Source organism: Notamacropus eugenii, chromosome 1 (genome assembly GCF_028372415.1).
Source record: "Notamacropus eugenii isolate mMacEug1 chromosome 1, mMacEug1.pri_v2, whole genome shotgun sequence".
Classification (NCBI taxonomy): domain Eukaryota; kingdom Metazoa; phylum Chordata; class Mammalia; order Diprotodontia; family Macropodidae; genus Notamacropus; species Notamacropus eugenii.
Window position 1 is genome coordinate 78388779 of NC_092872.1, and position 18460 is coordinate 78407238.

The 18460-nt window shown below is 43.5% G+C and overlaps 2 protein-coding genes and 1 pseudogene across 4 annotated transcripts in view; 1 reads left to right on the forward strand and 2 right to left on the reverse strand.

The window, feature by feature from the left end:
* LOC140502462 (uncharacterized) overlaps window positions 1-12516 on the reverse strand; it is a 39247-nt gene extending 26731 nt beyond the window's left edge. Inside the window, exon 1 of the mRNA XM_072606609.1 lies at window positions 12385-12516. Coding sequence (XP_072462710.1) covers window positions 12385-12438 — 54 coding nt within the window. The 5' untranslated portion in view covers window positions 12439-12516. The remainder of the gene's footprint in view (window positions 1-12384) is intronic.
* Window positions 2095-5362, reverse strand: LOC140529003 (small ribosomal subunit protein uS7m pseudogene; annotated as a pseudogene).
* Window positions 12517-12543: 27 nt separating the features above from the next.
* Window positions 12544-17410, forward strand: SPATA31G1 (SPATA31 subfamily G member 1). Of its 3 annotated transcripts, none has more exons than XM_072606611.1 (2): window positions 12544-12801; window positions 14509-17410. In XM_072606611.1, exons 1-2 carry the CDS (start codon window positions 12601-12603, stop codon window positions 17407-17409), a joined length of 3102 nt encoding a protein of 1033 aa, XP_072462712.1. In that variant the 5' UTR covers window positions 12544-12600; the 3' UTR covers window position 17410. The 3 variants fall into 3 exon arrangements, with proteins under 3 accessions (XP_072462712.1, XP_072462713.1, XP_072462714.1); XM_072606612.1 differs by having other exon boundaries at window positions 12561-12896; XM_072606613.1 differs by lacking the exon at window positions 12544-12801 and adding an exon at window positions 13808-14067.
* The last annotated feature ends 1050 nt before the right edge of the window (window positions 17411-18460 follow it).

The following is an 18460-nucleotide window of genomic DNA, read 5'->3' on the forward strand; positions in this document are numbered from 1 at the left end:
CATCTGTGTGAACTGGAGAAAAAAAAAGTGTAATAGAATGTAGAATGACATAGAACAAAGGGAGAAACTGAGAAGAATGAATTAACTATGAAGGAACAGGGAGGAGAATGGAAGGGGAGGGGAGGAAGCCCTTCTGTAGGAAATCTGACTAGGTCCCGTTACGTTAAAGAAGTGCTTGTTCCTCCTGAACTGAAGATGATAGACAGATTTATTGAAGTGGTAGAGGAGGAGAAGCAGCAACATGCTGCCCAGGAGGCAGAAGCCAGAGCCAATGCCTCGGACATTCAGGACCGGTCCCTGGAGTGGTTCTATCGTATTCCAGGTCATTCCAAGATCCCTCAGGATGAGGGGACCGGCTTCCGTCCCAGTCAAAACTTAGTATCCACCAAGACATCTCGGACACTGAGAATGCCCCACCCTAGCCTGAATTCCAGCTCTGCATCACAGGGCCTGTGGAACCAAGGCGAGGGAGAGTGTCATGCAGGACAAGAAGGGGGCAAATCAGGAGGTCGGGGATAATGGTTCACACACACATCCTTTTCCCTTATACGCCTACTCTTTGTCTGGATTCTTTGAGGCTATCAAACAAAGGTAAAGGTTCTCCTTTGTGACTTATGGGAGTGCCCTCCTATATTGGGTTTTTAAGATAATGTGAAAACTGTTTAGGGGTCGTTTTCTTCCCCCAACCCTTAACTGGAGAGAGGGAATTATATCATTAGATTAACTCAGGAGTTCTTAGCCTTTTCTATGTCATGAACCCCTTTTGGCAATCTGATGAAACCTTTGGACTCCTGAGAACAATGTTTTTAAGTGAATAAAATAAAATACGTGAGATTACAAACAAAACCAAATATATTGAAATACAGTTATCAAAAAAAAAATTTTTTTAAGTTCACAAACCCCAGGTTAAGAACTTTGGGCATTAAGTAATATTAATGAATTCATTTTAGCTAATTAACATGAGCTGAATACCTTAATTCTACCACTGATAACCTGAATGAGAGTGATTCTGAATATTAAAAAGTTTAATTTGGCAGTTTTCTGGTGGGAAAGATATAATTGCCTGAGACCATGTGCTAGAAGAAATGCAGATCCAGAGTGTGCCAAGCTAGGTAGCTAGTTGAAAAAAAAAAAGAAAGAAATTAAATTCACTATAACCTGTTATGGTAGGGAAAGGGGGGTGGGAGGGGGAAATAGAGATGGGGTAAGGTAAGTGCTATTACCATCCCCACTTTACAGTTAAAGAAACTGAGGCAGATAGGTAAGTGACTTGCCCAGGGTTACACAGCTAAAAAATGTCTAATGGATTTGAACTCAGATCTTCCTGACTCTAGGTTCAGTTCTCTAACCACAGTGCCATCTAGACTTGTGATTTTTTTTTACACAGGGAACTCCTAGATAAGGAAATTTCTTTCTTTCTTTTCTTTTCTTTTTTTTTTTTAGTAGTGCTAGAAACCGGGTTTATTGGGGTTTTTTTTATAACTTTTGGGCAAAAATGACTTGGGGAAACAAGAGTATTTTGTCCAGACAAGTTTTAATGGGCTGCTGACCAAAACACTGGTTCGGTGTGGGATTTAAAAATACATATACACATAGATAAGTAATTTATTAGGAACCAGCATTGGACTTTTCTAGCAAATGTTTTCTAAAGTGAATGCTGCTTCTTTTTTACAAAAGCCAAAGGTTCATCTGGAATCGAGGCAAAGGAAACAGCTTTGCTCATCTGTGGAGCCCAAGCCAGGAAGAAAATGTGACAGATGGGGGAGGGGAGCCCAAAAGGATGGCACAGCTTACATAATTCTATACTCACATGCCTCCCCTACACATTTTACCTGTCTTTTACCAAACGGTACTAAAGGGATGCTTTACTATAATTCCGGTTAAGAATAACTGAGGTGGCTGGGCTACAAGAGAGGAAGTTTGAAGATGTTGCTTTCTAAGCTCTAAAACCACTCCTCAATTTGAGACCTGCCACCTCCCCCAGTGGTAAAAACTCAATGACCTTCCTCTACTCAGGTTGATCTTCCCAGCAGCAGAAGGGCAGAAGGGTGGAGCAGTGGTACCAGATTCTCATGGCTCAAGCCCTCCCACGCTCTACCACCATCAATAGTGGGCAAAGGCTCGGTTAGCCTCTGCCATCTTGTGCAGGTCATGTTTCCACTTGACCACAGAGCCTTGGTTGTGAAAGGTCTCTAGTAACTCATGAGACAGCTTTTCTGCCATCAGCTTCTTCTCCCGGAATTCTTGAATCATCTATTTCACGGCCAAGAATTGCCAGTGTCTGTCAGTCAGAGGGACTGGGACCTGATAGAAGCAGCCACCTTTAAGGATGCTGACCAGTCAGAGGATAGGCTGACAGTTCCGTAGGTTCTGGTGGAAGACGGTGAAAGGGTTTCATTCAATGGTCTTCCACTCCTCAGCTTTGGCTTCATGGTATTTTTTTTAAGTTGCTTCCTCTTGAGGGTTTCCAGCGTCTCAATTATCAGGGACCTGGCCAGTATTTAGTTTCCTCCTTTCATCATCCTGTTGGTGAATTTACTGATTGCTGGGTCCTCAGACAAAGAGCTTGTCTTTGATGCTGGGGAAGCTTTGAAGATCTGTGTGGTTCTGAGATCCTACTCAAACTTCTCCTTTTCTGTCAGCTCCTCCAAGGGCTTAAGGTAGTAGTCTTTCCCAAATTGGGGTTCTTTATAATTAGCATCATAGCAGCTCCATTTCACTTGTGTCCATCTGTAAAGGGGGAGGGTGGTCTGTGTGATCCCCAAAGTCCCTGTCTGCTCTTGCCCCTGGGGTGAAGCCAGGGCCCTACCTGCCCCTGGGCCAGGCTGCGCCTAGCAGGACTGAGATGGAGATGGAGATGGAGGTGGTGATGGAGATGGAGAGGAAGATCTTGGCCTCCCTCCCTCCCCATCATCCCCCAGCCTGGGGCAGGTTCCTCAGGGACCCGGTGCCCAGAGCCACCAACAGGCACACACTCAATAAGGAAATTTCTTCTATCAATGCCAGTCAGTATCTTCTCTGCAATTTATAATCTCAGAGAAACGTCAGGTTAAATGACTTTCCCAAGGTCACACAGCCGGTATCTATCAGCAGCAGGTCTGAATCTAAATTGTCCTAGTTTTGATGGCATCTTTCTACCCACAATATCGTGGGTTTTGCATCATTTCTCATTTTGTATACTGTCTTTTTCTTTGTAAATAAACCATGACCTACAGGGACTGGGCTACCTAGTTATCATGACAACCATTGACTTACGGGAGGGGGAAAGTATGATGAGAAGCCGATGTGCCAGATCTCTAAATTCAGGGACCAGTGAAAATCTGAAGTATGATGCCTGAAGATGGGATTTACAAAGAAATGAAGGGGGGAAACCTTAGGGCCAAAATTCATGTGTTGCCTAAATAGGGTTAAAGCTTATCTGTGACCTAGATATTTTACAGTAAGCAACTCGATTTAGGGGCGTGGGAGTATCCCCAAGATTAATGTCTATTTTCTATGAATTACTTTACCAGGCAGGTGTACTGGACACAGAGGAAACCTGTTTGCTGAAAGGAGCCAATCAGGAGCTTGGAGTGAGTCAAAGTCTTGCTCACTCCCAAACGCCTTAGCTAGTGTTCTCTGGCTGACCTTGCTGAGCTGTACCTACCCCCACCCATACCAGCCCTGCGGTCAATTATTCCTGCAAAACATCCTGCTTCTGGGTTCCACCTGTTCATTCTTTACCCTAACTCCTCCCCCAACAACCTCCCCTTTGTGGGTTTCAAGCATAAATTGCCTCTACCTTTACCTCTCCTAGGCAGTGGGCTCCTTTGTACTTGTACTTTGCATCAGAGCACTAGATGCTAGAAGCTGATTTTCCTCTCAATAAGATTTTTCTGCTGTGAGCTCAGCTTGCAATCCCCTGCATAATGAGGGGTGGGCCCCCTTGACAAGGGCAGTGCCGATGATACTCACTTATCCTACCTCTCCTAGAAAAGTTTCCCTGATTACTCATCCATTTTCCAAATCACCAGCAACATCTCCAAGGGCAAGTCAACGGCCCCTTATGTGTTATAATTGTCAAAAATAGTTTACATAAATGACATGATATATCAAAAATCTCTTGAGCCCCTGGGGCAAAATGGTAAATATAAAGTGTCGATACACCAGTTAAATCTGCTTTTGTATTTACATTGAAGTCAATGAGTTTCAGCATATAAGATGTCATCACTTTGCAGGATTCTTTGTCCATTCATTCCCATTTGCTTTTCCTTTTATGTGGTTGTAGTTACTTTATATCTTTCTTCCAGGTCTTCTTTTTCTACTTTGAATTATTTCATAAAACTGTGCCCTTTGATCTGAATGGGATACATGTCCTTTCCTTTTCCACTAAGAGGTCCCTCTCAGCTCTGGTCCCATGCAGGTGCACCAGGTTCAGCCCTTGGGGAGTCTGACCTTCTATGGAGAGAGGGATTGAGCTCATTCTCTGGTTCTTTATATCCCAAATGACTGCAGAGATGCAGGGAAAAGTACCCCAAATTTAGGTTTGGCTAATATCTAGGCTCTCCTCCAAAAGGGGCAGTCATGAATCATGTATTGTCAGCTATTTCGCATACGTGAAATAGCACAAGAGACTCATGAGCATGCATTAGCAAAGATTTAAACAAGAAACAGTAATAATTTAGTGCCGTTATACTCTCCCAGAATTTTGATATTTAAAACATCAAACATGAAGCAGTTTTCAGGACCCTAGTTGTCCCAATTCATATCAACTCTGCCTTGTCTAAAACACTCTCTCAAGGTCTATATCTCCTGGCAAGTCAGAGGTAGAGCTCTTGGTCTATATCTTCTGCCCAGATGAGAGGTAGAGCCCTTTCTCTTGCTGGTAGCTATCCTCTCCAATGTAGAAACTCCCCCTGCCTGCAAGTCAAAATCAACTGAAGGACCTAGAGTTCCTCAACTGAGAAATCCGAGCTTTCCAGATATCTTGAATTCACAAGATTGCCTCCAAAGTGAGAAACATCCCTCTCAAAATTGTTGCTCAGTCCTCTATACTCAACAGAAAAAAAGGATAGAAGAAGCAACCCCAAACCCAGCTTGGGCTCATCTAAATTAACCCATTGCATTAAATACTAAGGGCCTATAACCACCATGCTGGTTATAGATCACCAGACTCCTCCCTTTGGCTGACTGATATTCCTGCTTAATGAACAATGAAAGTAGCTGCTTTGTCATCCCAGAACTCAGGTCTTTCTGCACTGAACCTCATGTTTCCCTGGACGTTGCCAGGAGTTCTCAGTACCCATTCTATAGAATGACCTCACTGGACCATCCCTGAATATGCAACCCCACCACCACAGTTATATTCCTCATACTTGTCCATCTTAATTACCTTATTTTGGTACATTAATGATGGAGCCATGTGATCTGAACCCCTAAAAGGAAAAGACCATGCCTTTGAAAGCAGCGCAGTCCTTGAATTTTGTCATACAGTTTACTAGCCCAGATCAATGCCTTTGCCCAAGGTCCACTCCAGTCCACCACTTAATTAGCTTCCTTGCCACTCCTTAATCCCATCCAGATCTTCTCACAGTCTTTTTCTGTATAAAAGTACCAATCTTAACCCCATTAAATTGTGCAGATTCACTAGGAATCTCACCTGCTTCCATTGGCATCACAAATATGACAGATTTACTAGAAATCTTGTCCTAGTGTCATAATAAGACCTCACTACTCTGACCAAAGGGCTTGAATGGGTTGAATTCTCCCAAGGCACCCCCATCCCCAGCACCCCCAACTACAACATTGCTATACCACAGCTTATTTAATCCCTCTCTTAGTGCTGAGCATTGAGGTCCCATTCATTTACATGCATTTACAGATAAAGCTGCTGTGAATCATTCTGGACAGATATTTATTTTTTGTTGGTGTTTTTGATAACATTTTTCAAGATATTTTCCCAACGATGAAATTATTGGGCCAAACTGGTCCACAACTATATTTGTTATTTTTAATAGTATTAATAATGATATTTTAATCGTAATCATGTCTTAACAGGATATATTTGACAGCGAATTTTTTTTTCTGAAAGAGAAATGTGTAAGATTATTACGAAGCTATTTTCTCATGGAAAAAGTCTAACCAGTAGGTGGCACCAGAATTTATCTGGTAGCTACCTGCATCGTGGGTATGGTGCTCAGGGCAACATCAACAGGTTTATTGGATTAGTTTTGTGAACTCAAATCTTTAAAATGTTGACAAATCCAATGTGTGAAGGTGTTATGCTTGACCGTGTTTATCTGTTACAGTATTTGTTGGGTGTTTTTTTTAAATGGGTTGGGGGGATTTTGGAGAGAGAGGAGACTATAGATGGCAATGTGTGCAAAAAACAAACCGTCTAAGATAGAAAAGGGGGACACAAACATTTTTAATGCTCAGAAGAAAAGAAAAGGAAGTTCAGAAAGAGACACGGATAAGCAAGACAACTTTTGTCAACCTCAGTCCTTGGTCCATCATTTTATTTCTCCCAAAGTTGGCGATGTTGAGGTTTAGGAGTGCTGGGAACCCAAGATAGAGATAGGCAGGTCCTCCCAAATGAACTGGACCCAAGCCTCCTTTCAACCAAAGATAAGATTTATTAAAATGCCAATAGAGGGTGGGCACAATTCTAAAAATCCACCATATTGTTCAGGCTCTTAAGGAATCTAAGCATTGGCTAGACACTTAAGGAATCTGCACATTTGTGGTGTTTGCATCCACAAGGAAGCCTGATTGAATCCGAGCCCTTTAATGGAGGCAAGATGGATTTTATATACAGAAAGACCGTGGGAAAGATCTAGGAGTGGCCAAGTAGTCTGGGGTGACTGGAAGATAATGGAGAAGGGCCCAGAAAACCAGGGATTTGGGGCTGGGGGGTGGGGTGGAGCAGGGTGATCCGGAGGTAACAGACAAAGAAAGGCTGGGAATTGGGAGATTAGGTGTAGGCCACAATGGAAGGCCAGTTGAGAGGAATGGTTCAATGCCTTGGGTAAACCAGAGACTTGACCAAGTGGGAAAATTCAAGGAGAGTTCAGGGGAAAGTTCAAGGGGGAGTTTCCAGGTCCCATAAACAAATGGGACCCAAATTCTTTCGGGGTAAGGGGAGAAGGTCTAGCCTTGAGCCTGTACCCCATCATTGACAGATATGCATGGGAGGCAGTCTGGAACTGGGCTCCCGTTGGAGCACATAGTTTTTAAACCTTTCCAACAGGGGCTGATACCATTTCATCATCATTTCATTTCAGGACAGAGGAAATACCTCTTCAGTCAGACTGGCCCAGGATTTGGGCTATCTATACAGAAGATTCTGTCTTTACTCAAGCCTGAGCGGAACACAATGGGACTTCTTTACCTTCGACTAAATTGAGAGCTTGGGTCAAGGCTTGGCCAGGATAAGGAGTCAATGTAATCTCATTTTCAGAGATGTCCTTCTAAAGAAAAACTGCACTTAAAGTCAGGACTTTGCAAGAAGGGGACTGGGGGAAGATCTGAATCTCCAGATAATGATTATTAAAAATCATTTTTCATGCTTTGAAACTAGGATGCTAAATGTATTATATACTGTGTAAAAAGCAAGCTGTATGTAATGGAAATTCATGGTTTTATCTGTAGTCCTTTTTTTAAATTCTTTTTATTTGGAAGTCCCCATGTTTATCGATGTCTGTCAAAGTCAGAATGACTATATGTGTGTGTTTATATATGTATGTCTACATTACATACTTATACACATAGATACATATAACATTTTTTTTAAAGGAACACTTATTGCTAGACAGAGAAAATGGAACATTTATCACTTACTATCCAAAGATATTAGTGAAATTGATATTCTAGGGATATTGGTTATCCAGTGATAAAAGTGTGATTTCATGTTCTTGTAGGTTTTCATTCTTTGTTTTTGCAAAGGAACATTGCCATCACAAGGCAAGTGGATTGCTTATGGATTGAACTTTAAATGAGGCAGAGTTTAAGTGAGTTATCAGCTGTCCAAGTCCATGACAAGACAACTGGCTAAGGCTCAGGATGCCTTTCCAAATTAAGGTATTTCCCAGGTCTCAGTTTGTCTGAGGCAAAGCCCATCCCCTTGACTAAGGGCTAGGTAAGAGATCAGACAAAAGATGGTCTAATTTACTGTCACAAGATATCAGTCTGAGAGGGTAAGACCCTCAAGAGTTTCTGGCCAGAACAGAAAACAACTGCTATTTATTTATACTCATTCTAAGCCATCACAACCTAAACAATGAGCCACAGAGGTTTGGGTTGGGTCTGTTACTGGCCAGTGAAAGTCAGAGTCATTTGTGATTTCATAATAAAAAGTTAAAGAGTACGCCAAATCACAAAACTAATAACTGCCATGAAAGTGGACCTGGAGTCAGATAGACTTGATTTCAGATCTGGCCTCTTCTACTTGCCAACTGAATGGTCTGCTCTCCCCATTCCCATTCCCTGGCTCTTGGATTCATTCTGGGAGTTACCAGAGCTGAGGCTAGGGAGCGCAAGGCTTTGACATTGCTAATGAGGTGAGCAGGGACAAGTTGCTTGAACAGTTCAAATCTCAATGAGATCATTCATAAATTGACAATCATAATAATTGTACACTACCTTCCAGGATTGTAAAATTTAAATGGCTATTTTTATGTGGTTTCATATCATCATCCTCAATCATCATTATCATTATCGTCACCATATGGAGAATTTAGGTCCTTAGGTAGATACCAATCCAGTCTATAGTACAGCTTGGGTTGAGATACATCATATGAGGAGATTTCCAAGATTTCATTTAATTCTAAATTCTATGGCTTATTCTTAAAAAAAAAATTGCTGGGGAGAGGTAATCAGGGTTAAGTGTCCAAGGTCCAGATAACCCAAATTTGGGAGCTAGTCTGATCAAAGAGGTATTTCCTCTGTCCATAGATGAAATGAAAATGAAACAGCTCCTATTGAAAAGATATATAACCTATGCACCCCAACCCCTAAATGAGCTCTCAGTTCCAAACTCTTAGCTCCCATGCAATGCTTAACCCCCCACTTTGAGAGAAATGGAACAAGGACTACTCAGAAAACCTAACTCTGTTAGTATTTCTTAGTCCCCACTTTTGGAGGCTGACACTGCTAAGGAGTGCTTTAGGAGTGTTTTCTATGTCTTCTTTCAAACCATGCTTGTTCTTAATAATTTTGATTTTTTTTGGTATGCATGGTCTCTTCTTTCTATTTATATTGTTATAGTCAATGCGTGTATTCTCTGGTTTATTCTAATTAATTTTTTTCAAGATAGGGATGCTAAAATATGATTTTAGGCCAGCCAAAGAGTAGGGAGAGATTGAGATCCTGGAGATGAAAGGGAAAGCATGGAAGTGAAGTCCTCTATGAAAAAAAAATAAAGGCAGAGATAAAGATAATTCTTTGAGGCTAAATGACTTCCCATAGGGATCTAGAGAGTTGGGTTTAAAATATATATATATACATATATTTATATATACATTATTATCAACATAATGTAACAGGCTTACAGGTAAGCCCCTCCTTTGTTCATGGTAGATTCCTGGGACTCATATAAAAATTCAAGACTAAATCTGTTTCTAAGTGAGACAACATGCAGAAGACTTGTTGATGCCAAGTTGTCATCCATTCAGGCCCTATGGAGAACCACTTTCACTAGGAGCTACTGAATCATCTAGAGACGTTGAGATAGGAACAAAACCCAGAGGGAGAGAAGCAATCAGCCTATAAGCAATTGTTAACACCTTCCAGCGTGTCAATCACAGTGCAAAGCCCTTTGCTAGGAGCAAAATCACAGACTTGTCCTTGCTTGAGAGATCAGGACAGCCAGCATTGATGAGTGGCAAGGAAAGGAGACACGACAGAGAGAATAAAACACACAGATCTTAGCCCTGCTGCAGTAAAAACCAAGTTAGGGCTTCAGGTTTACAGGTTGTTGTTGTGTTTGTCCTTCATTTTTGAAGATGACCATGACGTCAAGATGATGACCTGACTTGCAGTTGACTTTGATTTGAGTGAGAGACAGGGTAAATGGAAATTAAAGAAAGACCTAATGCTTAATTGAATTCCTTAGGCCTTTAACTTGATGCTACTTGGCTATTGCTAATGTCAACATACACTCTAAGACACAAGAACAATAGTTAAAATTTCTACAGCACTTTTTGGTTTAATATTATATCATTTGATCCTCACAATCCTGGTTGGTTGGTGCTATTATCCCCATTTTAAAGATGAGGAGCTTGAGGCAGACAAAAAGTTAAGTGATTTACCCAGGCTCTAACGGCTAGCTGGACTCATCCTGAGTTCAAATCTAGCCTCAGACATTTACTAGCTGTGTGACTCTGGGCAAGTCACTTAACCCTGTTTGCCTCAGTTTCCTCATCTGTAAAATGAGCTGGAGAAGGAAATGGCAAACCACTTCAGTATCTTTGCTAAGAAAAAAATGAAAAGCAGTCACAAAGAGTCAGATACGACTTGATACAACTACTATTTCTAAATAAACTGATCCTGTAGCTGGGAGAGTTCAGAAAGATTTCCTAAAATAAAAGTACCTTGGTTCAAGTTCCTCTCAGTTTTCTCTAGAGGAGTTGTCCTTAACCCTTTTGTGTCATGACCCTTTTGGTAGTCTACTGAAGTTAATAAACTCTCTCAGAATAACACTTAACACTTAAAACAAAATACATTGGAATGCAAAGGAAACCAATTATATTGAAATAGTTATCAAAATAGTTTTAAAAGTTCAGAATTCTTGAAGGAGGTTAGACACATAAATTCAAGCACTCACATGTTCACACTGGTGTGAATTTTGTGTCTTGGATCACTTTGGAAAGTGTGTCTCAGCAGCCCAGACAGCATCCTTGCCCATCGCTACCATAGGAAGGGTTTATATTTATGATTATGATTTTGTACGTTAGCAGATCAGTCTAGGTTTGGACAGTCATAGCTACCTTGCTGTATAATTTGTAAATAGGATATACAAATTTAGAAGTATGACCTTTAGAGTTTTGTTTTTTTTTTTAAAGCAGGGAGTGCATTCAATTTAAAATGCTTATCCATTTTGTATGCAAATACTCTAAAGTTTTGTACTTAACAGCTTTCTACCCTAATGTATCTGGTTTCTTTTTAAGAAAAGAATTTGTGTATGTGGAATAAACGTTCATTCATAATTATCTTTGCAAAATTTTAAAAAGAGTTCATGGACCCCAGGTTAAGATTTTCTGGGCTAATGTTTAAAATATAAAATTATTATAATATCTTCTTTTTTCACAATTTGATTTGTTATATGACCCCCACCTTCTTAGTAAGCTTATCTCCCTCCTAACATTGAGAAACCCCAAAGGAAAACACATTCCCATTATAGTTTAGAATACATCTACTTGTGAAGAGCCTTGAAAGGGATCATAAACTTAGAACTGAACAAGGTTATCTACTCTAACTCCATCTTATAGATGAGGGAAATGATTACTAATAACTAATGATTTCAGAAGATTCAGAGTTCCCCACCTTTCTCTATTCTCATTTCAAGACCTCAGTCATGGAGAGTTGAGCTAACTTCTTCTATCTGATCCCACCCAACCTTACAAGGAATCTCTAGACTTAGGTGAATTCCATTGAGTCAAGCTTGGACAGAAATAGACACTTTTGTCTAAATTGGATGGAGATGGACTCTTTTGTTTAAGTTGCCAAGGCTGGATGTGGTCTGGGTATAGAGACAGGCTTCCTGTCCATGATGTCACTCTCAACCCCTCATTTATTCTCTCATTAATTGTCAACCAATCCGGTTTGATTACTCTTGGAAGGGTATATAGACTGAGCAATGATTGTCTTTGATCTAAGAGAGACAGCCAAAGGACCATCCTTTTATTAATAAGCATGCTGACCTTATTGATAAAATTATTAAGTTACCCAGAAACTATGTCTCTCGAACCTTTTTAATCACCACATAGTTGGGAAATTGAGAGTCAAAATGGTAAAGGGCCTTTCCCAAGGTCATGTCGTTCAGTTTTATCTGACTCTTCATGACTCCATTTGGGGTTTTCTTGGCAAAGAATGTTTTGTTATTTCCTTCTCCAATTCATTTTATAGATAAGAAAACTGAGGCAAACAGGGTTAAGTGACGTGCCCAGGGTCACACAGGACACAGGAAGTGTCTTAGGCCAGATTTAAACTCAGGAATATGAGTCTTCCTCAGGTACTCTATCCACTGTGCCACCTAGCTGCGATGTCCAAGGTCAAACAGGTAGTATGTACATGTAAACATTAGATCCAAGATTCAGACCTAGGTCCCCTGACTCCAAATCCTTCATTCTTTCCATGGTACTTGTAGCTAAGGTAAATCTGGTGTAGCTAAAAAATAATGGAGAGTACCTGAAAGTTTTGGGGTTTTTTTGATGAAGGAGTAACATGGTCAGATCTCCGCATTAGGAGTGCTTTTGTTTGCTGTATGAAAGTCAGATTAGAGAAGTGACATACTCTAGAAGAGTTCTTCAAGCTCCAACATTCCTTGATTCTGTAGAATATATGACATCAGTGGAATGTGTTGCTGTTTCCATGGGCCTCTGTGAGAAGATGGAGTGAGTGAGAATGCTCACAGCCAAGGCCCAGCTTGGACTGATCTGGGGGGGTATAAAGGAAGTTCTGCTGCCATTGGGGTGCTCCCAATGTGGCTGCAGTTGCCCCCAGAGTCCTGGGAACCTGCTGATCCTTCTGCTGTTCCTGATTTGGCAGTTTCGGAGAAATCGTCACCAATGGCTCACAACCAAGCAGGATAGGGGTCAAAGCAGCGTGAGTGACTGCCATCCCCCATTCCCAGACACAAAGTGACCCCCAGACACAAAAGGGCAAAGTGGATTATTGCCATCCCCAAGACCCAGGACAGGGTGAGGGACCACTTTCTATTGGATATAAAGCAAAGTAAATGACCACTGATCTCCCGGACATAAATCGAGATAATTATTGATGTCTCATTACAGGGCAGGGTTTGTGGCCACTGACCACCAAATATGGTAGGATGAGTGACCACTGATTCATAGACAAGGTACAAGGCAAGTGCCTTTGTGGGCACCACATTTTAGGAAAGACATTGAAAAGGGAGGTAGCAGAGTAATGCACAGTGAGAGTGAGCAGGAGATTTGGGATTAGAGGACCAAAGTTTGAATCTCAGTTCAGTTACTTGTCTATGTGATTCAGACAAGTTATTTAAGTTCTTTGAACCTCAGTTTCCTCATCTGTAAAACAAGGAGATTAGACTAAATGACCTCTAAGTTATCTTCCAACTTCAGATCTATGATTCTATGACCCTAAGCTAGCCAGCAGCCCAAGGATAGGACAGTGAAATATCTTGTTAAGATCATATCATCTGAGTATCCTCTGAGGAAACAGGGAAGGTTGAACCTAGAGAAGAGGAGGTTGAGAGGGGAATGATATCCATCTTCATGTAATAATACTAACTACTATCATATGGAAGAGGGTTGGACATAACTCTGCTGGGTCCCCAAGGGTGGAACTAGCAACCAAGTGTAGAAATTTCAAAGAAGCCAATTTAGACTGGGCATAAGGAAGATTCCTAGCAATGAAATCTAACTCTGAGAAGAATCTCTTCCAGCTCTTAGATTCTGGTGATTCTGCCATCACTGGCTCCCAGAAACGGAGTGACCATTGACTTTAAGACAAAGTGAGTGACCACTGACCCATAGATATAAGGCAGAATGAGAGACCATTGACTTCTGGACATGGGGTAAAAAGGAGTGACCCCCCCCCCAGTGACCTCTAGGATACAAGGTATTGTGACCACTGACTCCAAAATAATATATAACAGAGTGAAAAATCACTCACTTCCCTCAGACACAAGATTCCTTCAGAGTGAGAGATTATTGACTTCTGGACACAAGGCAGGGTGAATGACCATTGACCCCTTCCCCAGGCACACAGGGAAGAGTGTGGGATTGTTGACTTCTAAACACAGGGAAAAATGAGTGATCATTGACTCCTAGGACATAAAGCAGACTGACTCTGTTTCATGTGACCACCAGCTCCGAAACATAGGACAGGGTGAGTTACAGTGACTTCCAGATGCAAAACAAGGGAGAGACTCTCGACCCCTGCACACAGAAAAAAAGATGGCTCCTAGGACCCGAGACAGGGCAGATAGAGTTACCACTGACCCCTAGAAATAGGACAGGTGAAAACCCACTGACCCCTGACATGGAGATGCTCCAGTGACCTGTAACGCCAAGACACAGTACAAGGTGATTGTAGACCAGTAATAAGGCAAAGGAAGTAACCATCAGACACACTGTAGAGTGACAACTGCCCACTGGGCACAGGGTACGTCAGGTAACCACTGCCCTCCTTGACACATGGAAGGACTGTGTAAGTGGCCACTGAGCCCTGCCCCCAGACAAGGGGCAGAGGAGATTGAGTAATGACCACTCTCCACCCCCAGGCATGCCTTCCACTCTGATGTCATTCACTTCTCCTTCTGCTCCCTAGGTCCTTCCATTTCTATTCCCTACCTCTCCTAACTTCCCAGAGAGAGCCCAAAGCTGGCAGCCCCAGAGGGGGAAAGGAGATCAGTTCCACAAAGAGGAAGAGGAAGAAGACAGAGAAGAGGATGAAGAAGAGAAAGAGGAGGATTTGTTGAGACAGATGAGGCTAGATCCTCAGTGGTATTTCCACCCTAGGAAGATGGAGGCTGAGCAGAAGGCCTCTTTCTTCCAAAAAGAGACCTTAGGGACACTGAATGAAGATGTGGGGAACCTATACCCCTCAATCTTGGGTCCCCATGGGGAATACCAACCCTTTGTGGGTTCTAAAGAATTCCCAGTTAAAACGGTGATACCAGAGCTGATGCCCAACTCTCACTACCTTCACAGCCCTACTAACCTGATCCAGGCCCCCACCTCTCTTTGTCCCCTATCTACTTCAAGTGCCAAGGCAAAAGAGAGTATCCAACTTTTCTGGGGTCTCCCTTCTCTTCACAGTGAGTCCTTGGGGGCCATTTTCCCAAAGTCATATTGCAACTTTCCCACTGGGGCCACTAACGAACAGTTGCTTTCAGACCCTCCCATTATCTTCTTCAATGAGTTTTCTTACCTCCTCCTGCCCAACCTATTAGTTAAAACTGTGTCCCTTCCTCCCCCATACCTGTCCTTGAGCTCTCCCCTCCCTGTCTTGCATGGAAACTGTGAAGTTGCAGAAATGGCATCCCCTGAGTTCCCAGATGGACCAGAAGTAGCATGGTGGGCCTCTGAGTCCCAAGACCCAATCCTAGATCCCCAGCTACCTTTACTTTCTCCCCAACATTCCCCAGTGAAGCCTCAACAAGTTGACTTTATGGAAGTCACAAAAGTGATGACTTCAGATGCATATGATGTCCCTGGGCCCCAGGATGTACAACAGAGTAAACTACCCTGGTCCCCCAAATCTCCAGCCCAAACCCTCAGTCCACCCTCAGTCCTCCTTCCTGAACCCCAAGGTCCAGTGGAAGACCCCAAAGTGATAGTCTCTGAAGTCCTATTGGGGGACCAATGGCAGATCCAGTTTCCCCAGGACCCTGACCCCTCAGCCCCAGCCCTCAATGCATCCCCACCACAACTGCTTATACCTCAGGAAGCTAGCCTCATGGGAGCCTGGAATGAGACTGCCCCCATGATTCTGCATGGGCCTAAGGCTTCATGCTATGACACCCAGCAAAGTGAACTCCCTTGGGATGTTGGGACTCCAGCCTCATGCCTTAGCCTACCTGAGCCCCAAGGAACTGATCCCACAGAAAATCCCCTTATGATTCCTCATGTACCTGAGTTCCCATGGTATAACATGCAAGAGAAAGAACCTCCCTGCCCTGCTGCACCTCTAGCCCCAGTGCTTAACATGAACTTGCAGAGTGAGCTGCAAGGAGCCAGCTTCATAGAAGTCCCAAAAGGGTTAATCCCAAGTTGGGACAGAATGCAGACCCCTCCTCCTTGGACCTCAGGCCTGTCTTCTTTCCCCCAGGCTGAACCCCAAGAAGTCAACTCTGAGGAAAGTCCTGTCCCTTCAGCTAGTCCAGTGCTCCCAGGATGGGGAGTCCAGCAAACACATCTTCCCTGTACCCTAAGGCATAATACCCCTCCCCCGGAGTCCCCATCCCAGACCTGGCCTACCACTTTGAGGGTGCCAGCTGAAATGCGAGAGGATGAGCACCACCCACCAGGATCCTTCACAGGAGCTATGCTCCCAATGTCCAAGATAGTGACCTCCATACCCCAGGAGGAAGGAGCAATGGGAGAAGCACCTCTCCACAGCCAGGGCATCCTGGGTCCTGGGACTGAAGGTTGTCCCTGGATCAAAGAACCCAGAATCCAGCTTAAGAAAGCCCAGTGTAACCCTGGTTCCCCTTCCCTAGCTCCCAGTCCCCCATTCCCTGGTCTATTTTTTCCTAGGACCTCCAGTCAACAAGATCTCTGTTCTCTGGCTACCCCCTTCTACCCCACAACTTGTCAGATTCCGGCTCCCAACCCTACCTCCCAAGGGGCTCTAGGAACCCTGTCTTCTAACTATGCCCATGTCCAAGCAAAGGCTATGTCTCCAAATGCTCAGCCCCTACACTGCCATCCTCCTGCTTTCCCTCAGCTACTGCTACAGGAACTTTCTAGAGATGGGCAAGGCCCTGCCAGGGAGGGGAAAAAAGTCCCCTTGATGCCTCCCCAGACTCCTGACCTCCAGGCCACCAAGGTCCCAGAGCCCCAGTCCCTGAGTCAGTACAAGGCCAGGGCAGCTACCAAAAGGCCATGTGCGCCCAGGAGGGCAATACGAGAGGGGTCTGAGAAGTCAGATCCACCAGCCCCAGACAAGAGTCAAGCCCAAGCCTCAGTCCCCAGTCGGAAGAGAGAACACTCTAGGAAACCTAAGGCTGGAGACCAGGGAGGAGGGGACGCAAGGTGGGGAGCATCGCTGTCCAAAGGAAAGAGTCACTCCTCAGAGGCCAAGAAGCTTACAAGTCACCTTCCTGCAAGAAAGTCCTTGGTGTCACCACATCAGGCAAGCAGGAATCTTTGTCAGACCACTTCCCACCTGGATCTACTTCAGCCTTCTCCTAAGGCTGAGACTTCCCAAGTTCTGCCCTCACAGAGCCCTTCAAAGGGTCAGAGAGTGGGTGGTGGTGACAGCTCAGACTCTAGACACCAACAGAACCATTCCCAAGGGGGAAAGTTTCCCAGGAGGGAGGCAAGGAAAAGGAGCTCTTCTAGTTCCTCTGGCCCAGCTAAGAGAGGCCTAAAGAAGTTTCTAGAAGGACTTCTGAATAGCCTAAGTCATAGCCAAAGAGATCAGTCAATGGAGTGTCTGCAGGCAGTAATGAAAATAGCCCAAGGGTCTAGGTCTAGTCAAGCCCTGCGTCTGACCCCCCAATAAAGAGAGATCTTGTGTAACTCCAGTGCTACTGTTTCTTTCTAGGCCAATTCTAGAGATCAGGGTGGAAGAGAAAGGACTGATTCCCTGTTAGCCATTTGGGTTCTGACCTTTACATTCAAAAGATCCTTGGCTCAGAAAACAAATGCGAACTTAAGTGTTTTGAAACTTTGAATTTTTCTCAATCACCAAGCATTTACTTTCTCCCCCCTGCCCCCAAACCCTCCATTATCCATGGAAAAATAAAAAAAAAACCCTTGTAAGAAATATGCACAGTTAAGCAAAACAAATTCCTACATTGACCATGTCCAAAAACGTCTCATTCTGCCCTCAGGCAGCTAAGTGGTGCTGTGGATAGTTGGAAGACCTGAGTTCAAATCCAGCCTCCCACATTTACTAGCTGTGTGACTGTAGGCAAGTCACTTAATCTCTGATTGCCTCAGTTTTCTCAATTAGAAAATGGAGATAACAGCATCTACCTTTGGGGGAGGTTGTGAGGATCAACAAAGATGATAAAAAGTGCCTGACACGTAGTAGGTGCTGTATAAACGCTTATTCCCTTCCTATCACCTCTCTGTCAGGAGGTAGATAGCATGCTACATCAGTCCTTTGGAATCATGGAAGGATGGTTGACCGTTGCATTGATCAAAGTCTTTAAGTCTTCCAAAGTGGTCTTTACCACGTTGTAAAAATCATTCTCCCAGTTCAAAAACAAGCAGTTTTGACCAGCTCGGCTTTACAGGAGTTGCCGTTCCAGCCATCCTGAGCATTGACACCATTCCTACTCTGATTCTCTTTTCCTCAATGTAACTAACATCCTGGAAGAAAGACATGCCCCAGATCTTCTCCCATGACCTCTCCCCTGGCCCAACTTGTTGAAAAACTTTGTCCCTTCCTCTTCCACTCTGGCCCTCATGCCTCCTCTCCATATCCTGACTGAGAACTGTGAGGTCAGAGAGCTGATAGCCCATAGGTTCCCTGCTTGAGTCCTAAGGTCCATTCATTGTTCTTAACTATTTCTGAATTGAAGGACTCCTGACGGTATCCTTATAGC

Coding starts and splice junctions, on each gene's coding strand:
- SPATA31G1 (XM_072606611.1), top strand. CDS start 12,601: ATGCTCACAGCCAAGGCCCAGCTTGGACTGATCTGGGGGGGTATAAAG. Junction 12,802..14,508: donor AGGATAGGGGTCAAAGCAGC/GTGAGTGACTGC, acceptor TCTGCTCCCTAG/GTCCTTCCATTTCTATTCCC.